Below are 10,815 nucleotides of genomic sequence, written 5' to 3'. Positions count from 1 at the left end.
TAAGATTATTGTAGAAAAATCATGAAAATGTTGGATTGTTCTAGGTAATTTAGTGTTTAGAAACAAGAATTATGGATTTCACTTGTGAAATTATAAATGAAGAATTTGAGAATGACAAGGATTGGACATTCATTCTCAAATTTTCAACTTTAATTACTTTAAAAATAATAATGAAATTTGATCTAAATTCAAATTTGAGAATTTTTAATTTAACAAACAATAAATTTTAGCTAATTCTAAATTTCAAATGAATGACATTATTTAATTCTTTATTACTCCGTATAAGTGTAGTGTATCTTACTCATTTCTCAAAGGGAAGACTTACCAATTCCCCTGTTTTTAACTCAAAAATCAAAACATTTCAGCAAAACCAGGATCATCTATTTCTCCCCTCCTCCAAGATCATGGCAAGTGGACTAAGACCACCTTCATCATCATCTTCAAATCAATCATTCACCGCTAAACTTATTCTTCTTCTAACTCTTCTTCCATTTACTCTTGCTGCTTTTGCTTTTGTTCTTCAATGGCGTGGAGGTGTTACAGACCCTTCTACTCTTGACTCTTCAGAAGACCACAAATTTCCTGGCATGGATAGTTCTCCTCCTACTACTACTACTTCCCATGTTTCTTCTTCTGATTGTGGCCCTCTTTTAAGCCATCTTTCCCCTTCTTTTCCTTATTATCGTGATTGGAAGTTTCATTATCAAACCGATCTTAAGCCTAAGGTTAGATTCAAATTTTATGCTTTTTTCATTGACCTGATCATGAGTTGTACTCAATTTGGTTCGAATTGAAATGGGTATTGCTTAATTCTTAGAATAATGGGGGTTTTGGCAACTAATTTGGTTTTGTGTGATTTTTTAAATTCTAATGAATAAGATATTTTGTTAAAATAGATGTGGATCTGGTTGATAGTTTATTCGATCCTGAATATGGGTTGTATTCATTTTGGTTTGAATTGAAATGGTAATTTTTTTTATAGGAGATTAATGGGGTTTTTTGGGTTCTGATATGGTTTTGTATGATTTCGTTAAGTTCATGTGAAGTATTGATAATTTGTTAATTTGGTTGTTGATTTGTATTAATGGAATAGTTTATATGATCTTGAAATGTGGGATGCATTGGATTAGTAGAGATCAGTACACATTACGTTACTCTAATCTAGCAATGGCTTTCATTTCATAAATGAATGAATTGTAGAGAAGATTGGAATAGCTAGTCTTCAAAGTTATTAATCTTGTGTTTGGTAAGACCTAGCAATTTGATGAATTGTCCATTGAAATCTTAAGTTAGGAGCTTATTTTTCTGAAAGTATTATGGAGGGAACTAACAATGGAAGTTTTTGTCATTATCTGAACTAAAGAGATGATGTTACCTTGTTTAGATTGCTATCACGACGAGTACCTCGGGAAGTTTGGAGCAGATTCTTCCATGGATGTTCTTTCATAAGGTTATTGGGGTCACTACATTTTACTTATTTGTGGAAGGAAAGGCTGCATCTCCAAAAGTTTCGAAAGTCTTGGAATCTATTCCAGTGAGTTCTAATTCAGTGTTTGAGTTTCTCAGTTGGTTATGTTAAGGCTTTCTTTTACTTAAATGAGTCTTTTAATAGTTTATTAACGATGCATATGGTTTATATGCAGGGAGTAAAGGTAATTTACAGAACAAATGAGCTAGAGCAGAAACAAGCTAGAAGGTAAGTTAATCCTACAAATAAAGAGTTTGATTCAAGTAGGCTGCAATCAATAATTATCAATGTTGTTTAGGAAATTTTTTGTGACTTCCTTATCATTTCTCTTTATCTTTCTTGACCTTGTGCTGTATACTTCTCAATTCTTATGCGTGAGTTGTCAGAGAATTGAGCTGTTTAAGTAAGAAGTTTCTTTGGGATTTTTGATCATATTTGTTGATACCATGTTTGGATTGAGAAATGAAGGGAAAGGAAGAGATGAGAAAGGGAGAGATACTGAATTTTGTCCGGGGGCTGAAATGGAGAGACCTTTGTCAAATAAATAACGCTCTCCAAAAGGGGAAAGATTTGAAAAAAAAATAAGATTCTCCCTTTACATTCCTTTCTTACCTCATGTTATCCAAACACACTGTTTCAAGGCTTGGATAGTCTCTTGGTCAATTGGTTGATACGTATATTGGGATATGAGATACGTACCTATGTAGCATCATCACTTGTAGGCCAGTGGATATGATGGTATCTCTTTGAACTTTTTTTTTTCTTGGTGATCAGATCTTTCTTTGTTGTTGTCTATCGTTTGGGTGCCTTGCACAAATCTTTCCTACTGAAGAAAAGTCCAGAATTCTTTGACTGATAATGAGACATGCTGACTTTTTTATTTATAAATTTGTATCATCAATTAATTGAACGCTTCTCTTCTCTTTTGTAGTCGGATTTGGAATGAGACATGGCTAGCAAGTTTCTTCTACAAGCCGTGCAATTATGAGCTGTTTGTGAAGCAGAGTCTTAATATGGAGATGGCAATCGTTATGGCTAGGGTAGGTAGATATGTTTTTGAACTCTTATGGATTGTGGAATATTTGTGTCTTATTTGGATTCCTATAACTTTAGAATGATGGTGTGGAATGGATTCTTCATCTTGATACCGATGAGTTAATACATCCTGCTGGTACTCGAGAGTATTCATTGAGGCAGCTGCTGCTTGATGTGCCTAAGAACGTTGATATGGTTGTATTTCCCAACTATGTAAGTAATACTTGCATTTTGATAGCCTTTGCGTTATGATGATACATGTTTCTCTAAAAATACAATTATTGCACATATTGTTGTGGTGCTTATTTATTTGTAATTTTAAATTTAGGAAAGCAGTGTGGAGCGTGATGATATCCAAGATCCTTTTAGTGAGGTAATGATTTCATTGGTGATCTTTGATAAGACCTATTTGTGGTTTCAGTTTAGAAAATCCAATGACTAATGTTTGCGTTTATTCATTCTAGTTAAAGCTATTTTTTATTTATTTCAAATAAAAAAGTAATGCTAGTTTCAATCATAAAGTTCAAGTAATTCCATTGATAGCTTGTTTTTTCATTTGGTTGATCTTTTAACATTCATCATGAAGTTATCATTGGGTTGTATGCTTAGGAGGTTAGTAGCCTTACCATATCAAATCTCATATCACAACTGTTTTCAATGAATTTAGCTCCTCGATTTGTAGAGCAAACATGCGATATTCTTAAGACTTTTTAATTTCAGGCTATTTGCTTCTATATTTTTGTTTGGGTTTAGAAATAGAAATCTATAAAAAGACAAAAAGGGATACAATGTCAAAAAGAAAAATGAAGAACAATCCCAAAATCTAGTTGCTCTTATCTACTTTTCCAAACACAGCGATTGTAGGTTACAATTTCCTTCTTCCTCAACACCTTCTCTCGAGTACCGCTCCTCTCTCCCTCTCCTTTGTTTCTGTAATCTCTTTCGAATATCTTAGTGTCTTTCTCCTTCGTTTGTTGCATGTTCTGCTCAAGATTTCTCCAATATAGGGACGATCTAGAAAGATTGAATATTCCCATTTTACTACTCTTATGTTATCGCGTTGGACCACATAAAGTTTGTCTTTGAGCCCTTTTGTTGTTTGGGGAGAGCGAGAAGTTGTTCACACATAACATTTTGTTATTTGACGAAACTAGCAATGGTTCAATGCTAAGCATCATGGGAAAACAAGACCACATCCTATTCTATTTGTCGAGTCATAAAGGTTTTCAAATCTACCATCATATTTGTATTGGAAAGATATAAAAAAAATTATGTTTTAGTATGCTTCATGTAAAATTTCATGGTCTTGGCCACAATTTGGTTGTACGACAATTGCATCACCATGAACATTACTGCAATCGCAATTGAAATCACATTTTGTGCTATGATGATAAGTTAGAGGTATAAAAGTAGGTGTTGTAATCTAAGGATTTAAATTAAGTCAAAGTAAGCTTTAGTATATAGAATGTTGAATTGGCTTGATGATTAAAGCAAAAGTGTAGTAAAGTTGTAAATATGTATTTGATGGAGCTATTTCCTATGATTATTTCAAGTATCTAGGATTAATTTTCATAAGGAGACATTGATCATGACATAAATTCTAGGATTAATTGCAGGTTGTCAAACATATAGGTCTAATTGGAATTTTGTGTGATTGAGGCGTTCTAGAAAGGACAACCTATGGATTGCCATTAGATTATTTAGAAATTTCTATAACCTGCATTGTAAAGGTATGTTTCAGGCCGATTCATGGGATATCTTGAGCCTTGGTCGATATTTGTATTACAACAATTTCGATCTAAACCTTTTTTGTGCCATGAATACATGGAAATCTATTGAAGAATGGAGAAATAAGAAAGAAAAGATGATAAAATATTGTTACTGAAAGCTTTGGGGTCAGCTCATCTTCATCTAATGAACTATAATGCATTGCCCCATCCTCCTCCTGTTTTTCTCACTGAATAATGAGTCACTTACGAGTTGAGAGGAAAATCATGAGCTGAGTGAGACTAATCCTCATAACAACTCTGTGGATAAGGGCATTGTTTTCTAGAGAGAAGAGTGGAACAACAACACTGAAGAAGGGGAGGGAGGGTTAACCAAAGAAGAGCGCTTAGCAATTAGCATCAACGATGGAGAATATGGGGGCACAATATTGTAAATTTTTTTCCTTTAAATCATAAAAGTAAAACACATAGCAATCTCAACTTTACCACCCAGTTGATGAAGTTTTACATGTTAGGGACTCAGAATTACATTTGAGGGAAGTGGAAATGTGGTGGTTATTTTTTTTAAAAAAAAAGCCTAAACACAACCTATATTAGGATACTGCCTTGTTATTAATGTTGGGGTTTCATTTTTTGGTACATAACTAACTAATACTCTCTTCGTTGCCTTGAGTTTGACAGACTTTCATTTTGGTACATTTTCAATTTTAGGCTTTTCCACAAACTACTCCCCTCTTTAATCTCAATCACACATACCTTCCATCCACTTGTTTTTATTTATTTATTTATCTTTTATCTTATTCCTCAACAACAAATTGAAAACAACTACCCCAAGTGTGTCTAATTCAAGGGGACACATAGAATAAATGTCAAATCAAATAGGCCATATGCAAATATATATCCAATTTTAACTCGTACATTTTTTTGGATGAAGCAGGTATCTATGTTTAAGAAAAACTATGATCATCTCCCAAAAGATACATACTTTGGCATGTACAAGGAAGCTACACGTGGAAATCCTAATTACTTCTTAACTTACGGCAATGGGAAATCTATTGCTCGCATACAAGATCATCTCCGTCCTAATGGTGCTCATCGGTGGCACAATTATATGAAGACACCAAAGTATGAATACCTTATCTGTCTTAAAATTCTTTTTATTTTGTTATTATGATGTGTGGTACACTATTTTAGTAAAGGATAAGAAGGGGGTTTTTAGAATATAATGAAAAAGAACACGTTTTGATATATTTTTATGGAAGGGGCGTTAACTTGTATTGTTGCAAATTAAATTGGGTTTGGTTTCTTCATTTCACGTTTAACTTGGACAAGAAATATGCTTGTCAGTTTTGAAAAGATGACAATATAAGCAAATATAGTAAACGACACAATCAGTTTTGGCATGGCAATATAGCTAAGGGTCAAGGGGGAGAAGAACTAAATGGAGTTTTTGAATACTTTACTACCCAAGAGTATAACTTGATAGAACACTTACTAAACCATGGTAGCACATGAAATGAAGAGTGTTCTATAAATCAAAGATTTGATAAAATGAATTTCATTAGGGGTGTTCATAACTGGGTACCCGACATTTCGGGTTAGTCGGGTACCTATTTTAACGGCCCGCGTCTCGACCTGATTTAACCGGGTACCCTATTTAATTTGTGTACTTGAGTGGAATAATGAAAAGACCTTTCTGTTTGTTTTCTTTGTACCTTGCTCGCATCATCTTCTTTATACTATGCCTTCATCATTTCTTATCTTCTAGCAGAAGCACAATAGTCAATAATACTTAGCAATTTAGATTCTCGTCTTCTATCAACAGCCATAAAGGAATGAATTCTCTGTTTCTTGTTTTATGGTTTTGATTTTTCCAATAAACTCTTTCATTTTAACTCATTTGAATGCATAAATATCAAAGCTTTTAGGTTTTGTTATTTTTGACTTTGACATGGAAGATGTGGGCGTTCACCATGAACAAGATATGGGCGTCATCAATTTGGTTGACCTTGGAGATTTCTTTTCATGCCCATTAATTCCATCAAATTCAGCCTTTCAGCAATTGATCTCCAGGCTTCATAGGAGTAATTGAATTTTGTTGGCAATCGGCATATGAACTGGGTCAGTCAGCAGGAAATTAACACTAAAAAAAATTACGTCCCTATAATAACGGGTCAACGGGTACCCGTTGCAAAAGAATTTGCGGCCCATGACCTGACTCGTAACTTATAACTGTTTTTAAAAAATGACCTATCATTTATAATGCGGGTCGGGTTTTTGAACAGGCCTAATTTTCATTTTGTTTTGTCATAGAGCTATGGATAAGAAGTGTCACCGAAGAATTTAGGAAAGGAGTTCCCTAGAAGATGGGGATGTGGTGTTTACTATATTATGAAGACATGGGTGATGGGTTCTTTTGTAGTTGTTTTCTGTAGCAAGAAATTAGGTTAAATGTTGCATTTAAAATACTTAAAAGTATTCACTTTTCGTGTCATTTTATTTCGTTAATTGATGATTTTCCATTCATGTGATTTTCCCTTGTCTTGTAGTGAGATAAAATTTGAAGAAGCTGCTGTACTGCATTATACATATTCAAAATTTTCAGACTTGACTTCTAGACGTGATCGATGTGGATGCAAGCCTACTAAAGAAGATGTTAAGAGATGCTTCATGTTGGAATTCGATAGAGCAGTAAGTTATTTTACTTCATTCTGATTAACTTTTTTGTTTCCTGTTTACGTTTGCATTAAGCGCTTTCCTCATTCATGCATCTTAAACTTTATTTTTTTTGTCCCCGTTTCACTAAGCTTTTATGAGATTAATGTGAATAAGTTGTTCTAGAAATCTGATTGTCCTTGGCAATATTTGGTTTCGGAGTTCATCTTCTGAGCAAAATATATACATAGTATTCATATTTTATAGGGGTAGTAATATTGAGATGTTTTCAAGTAATCTGAGGAATGGAAGCATTCATCATTGATGCTGGAGTCTGTTTAGAGTTTTTTTACCTTTGGAAATCGAGTTTCCTTTGATATGCTTTGAAATTGTGTGTCTGATTTCTTTTTTTATTGTTTCTAATAATAAACATGGAATATGCTCGTGAAGAAAAGATTTAATTGCTTACCTATCATTAATGTATGAATATTTAGATCAAGGAACCTCCACTTTTTGAATATGGATATATGCTAGGACTTGTTTTAAAGCGTCATATGATTTTGTATAGATCGCTCATTCTAGTGTGTAGAAACAATCTTGCAAAGATAATTCATCACCCCTATCTTCAGGAATATTTATCATCCATTTCCATGTGTTTGGTATGTGGGGATAAGCTTAGGATTAGGTGTTTAGAGATTTGTGAATTCTATCAATTCCTTTAGGCTGTGTTTGACTTCAAGTAATTCATTTCAAATTATAAATTTTAATTCTAAAATTTTAAAGAATAAATGGAGAATGACAAGGTTATAATAGTTATTCTCAAATTCTCAACTTTAACTACATTTAAAAGTAAGGGTAAAATTGGCTCTAATCCAAATTTGATTTTTTTTTTTTCAATTTTTTGCCAAACATTAAATTTTAGCCAATTTTAGATTTCCAAATGAAATGTTGATTCTCAAACACGACATTATTTAGTTTTTAGCGGGAATTGAATGAAAAGAAAGAGCTAACTTACGGAAACTTCCTTTGTCCTTGCATTACTTTTTGAATGTTGAATAATGAGTCGTTTTGTTTGTCTTCACAATTTCTTTATAATATATAGTTCTTTCCTGGCTGTTTGTTTTGTGGGGTTCACTACTAGTAATACAATTGATAATACCGAAACTATACATTCCAAGGTTATTAGCAAGCAGGGTGAAATTTTGAATGGAAGTGCAATAGAGGCCCCATGTACCAAAGTTTTATCACCAGGGGAAAGGATGGTATTAGAGTTCTGGATTAAAGCTCATTATGTCCATTATCTATTATTCAAAGTTCCTTTCCACATACTAAATGCTCACTTTTTATAAGAAAATCATGGAAAGAAGCGCCTTCATTCTCTATCCCAAATCCTACTTCTATCCCTCTTAAAAAAGCACTGGAATATATCATGTTCTCTATTCCGAATCCTAATTCTCTTACTGAACAAACTTTATTCTGCTGTAAGGCTGTCTCACATAAAATGAGTGACAGTTAGAGTTGACAAACATTTTGTCTTTCTTGGAGGTGTGAGCACGTTATAATGTGAACACTGCTTTAAATTCATTAACTTAAGGTGTTGGTAATTTAAACTGCAACTTGACATAACTATTGATTGGTTAGTCCGTACCATATCACAAATATACTTTTATAGTCCCAGTCTTTTTGTGGGCAATGCAGATGGTTTTGCTATTGACTCTGCCTATACTTTGTCGCAATAAGTTCATAAACCTTTACAATACAGTTGCAATATGTTGATGCAAGCGATGTTTTGCAGACCACAGTTCACCTGTTCAACTCATCTACGTGGAAATAAATCTTGAGATTAACGTTTATTGTGCGGACATTAAATAAAGATGAGCTGAATATTTCACAACACAATTTGCATCTGACCTCTACCCATATCTCAATGCTTTAGATACAAGCATTTTGTGGCCAATTTTCTTGCTCAATCATGATATTACCTTAAATGTTCATATGTACATTATTTGAAATATTTTCTTTTTTCCATTCCTTTATTGGTCAAACATCATGTTCATTAAGACTATGTTTTGGGTAACAACTTTGGAGACAAAAGAAAGGAAAGGAAGGGGAAGGGGAAGGGAGGGGAGGGAAAGGAAGGGAAGAGAAACGGAAGGGAAGTAATTCTTGTTTATTTATGAAGGAGGGAAGGGAAAGGAAGAGAGATGAGAGTTTTCCCTTCAAATTTTTTCAACTTCGGAAAGATTGATACTTTTACAAAAATCATTCTTCCAATCCCTCCAAATCCTTCCCCATCAATTCCTTTCCCTCTCATTTTGTTATCCAAACAAGGGATCCCTCATCCCTATTCCCTTCATTTCCTTCCATCCAACATAGTGTAAGGGGCTTGGAAATCTCATTCTACGACCGCTATTCTTGGGAATTATTTGGGTAAGAATCGTTGCTTGTCAAAGTGTTCAACGTCAACAATTGTTTCCAAGTGGATGATGATTTTTTTTTTAAATATTGGGAACTTTATCAAGTTGCTGCTAGTGTTGTCTTGGCGGTTATAATGATTTTTTATTTTGAGGATATCTAATTATACACAATATATTCGAAGATAGTATGTGTCTCACATTAGTTATTTACTGAAATTTATGGCAGGCTTTCATAATTGCTTCAACTGCTACTGAGGAGGAAATGCTGAAGTGGTATGTTTATTAATCATTAATGAACGGGAAAGTTTATTATTACATTGTTAACAAGTCTTGTGGCGTCTTCTGTATTTAGGTATCAAGAGCATGTTGTATGGGGAGACAAAGCTTTAAATCTGAAACTCTTGCGAAAGGGCATTTTAACTCGTATATATGCTCCCATGGTAAGTGTGACAACTCTTCCAAACACCAAATGCTTCTAAAGTTTTAGCCTGAAATCACGGACAACAGATAGGATTTCGTTTGATTCGACTGTAGAGATAATCTTTTTCAGCCTATCTTTGTGTACTCTGATCATTCTAAATTGCTTTTGGTCATTTGTCAGGTCATTGTTCAGGGTTTAAGAGAGTCGGGTATTTTCACTTCCATCATTGAATCTGCTTCGACATCGCTCTCAAAGGATAAATTCTTATCGTCCATCGAGAGTTCGAATTCGACAAGACGTGACAAGTCTGTTGTTTCCTCGAGGAAGATGAGTAGAAAAACCGAGTCTCAGGCAACTGCAAGGAGGGTTTTGCAGCTTACAGATGTCATTCACGAAGCTGCTGTTCCACCATTGCCAGCACCGGACGCAAACGACAGTAATAATATGGTTGAATCATGGTAGATATTACATATTCATTTGATTACACTGCTTCCTTTTCGTCTTCCCATTAGTCAACCATTCATTTGATTACCATGCTACTGAACACACTGCTTTAAAAGTTTTTGTATAGGTTCTTCCCAAGTGCTTTGTATACTGATAGTGCGAGCGAGGTTGGTAGCGGAGTATTTTTTGACCCTGTTCGTTTTTAGTTCCGGCCTTACGCCGTAGTTTGAAAACCGGGGTCATATTTTATGTGTAGAAACTAATGGTTAATATGATGAGGAAATTGTTTTACTCTAATGAGAAAAGTAGATACATTGACAATAGACATAGATAGTGTAGACATCTTAGTATGAAGTTCTTTGAATGAATGTGATGTTCAAAATATTTCTACTCTCTATCTCTTTGGGTCTGCACTAAAAAACTTAAAAAATTCTTATATATTTAAATTTCACTAAAAAACTTTTAAAATTCTTATATTTTTAAATTTCACTAAAAAACTTAAAAATTTCTTATATATTTAAATTTCACTAAAAAACTTAAAAAATTCTTATATATTTAAATTTCACTAAAAAACTTAAAAAATTCTTATATATTTAAATTTCATGGTGTAAGTTCCGTAATAGTAATAGAGAATGGCTAATGCTTTTT

At 33.6% G+C, this 10,815-nt stretch overlaps 1 protein-coding gene across 1 annotated transcript; it reads left to right on the top strand.

The window, feature by feature from the left end:
• Positions 1-309: 309 nt before the first annotated feature.
• Positions 310-10,568, top strand: LOC130801957 (glycosyltransferase-like KOBITO 1). The gene is made up of 11 exons (XM_057665934.1): positions 310-725; positions 1,385-1,534; positions 1,644-1,696; positions 2,400-2,508; positions 2,582-2,716; positions 2,832-2,876; positions 5,168-5,355; positions 6,780-6,921; positions 9,529-9,575; positions 9,655-9,742; positions 9,904-10,568. The coding sequence occupies exons 1-11, from the start codon at positions 405-407 to the stop codon at positions 10,183-10,185; spliced, it is 1,560 nt and encodes a 519-aa protein (XP_057521917.1). The 5' UTR covers positions 310-404; the 3' UTR covers positions 10,186-10,568.
• Positions 10,569-10,815: the final 247 nt, after the last annotated feature.

The sequence above is a fragment of the Amaranthus tricolor genome, chromosome 15, assembly GCF_026212465.1.
Source record: "Amaranthus tricolor cultivar Red isolate AtriRed21 chromosome 15, ASM2621246v1, whole genome shotgun sequence".
Lineage (NCBI taxonomy): Eukaryota > Viridiplantae > Streptophyta > Magnoliopsida > Caryophyllales > Amaranthaceae > Amaranthus > Amaranthus tricolor.
Note: the sequence above shows the minus strand (reverse complement) of the source record. Positions and strands in the feature narration are given on the sequence as shown.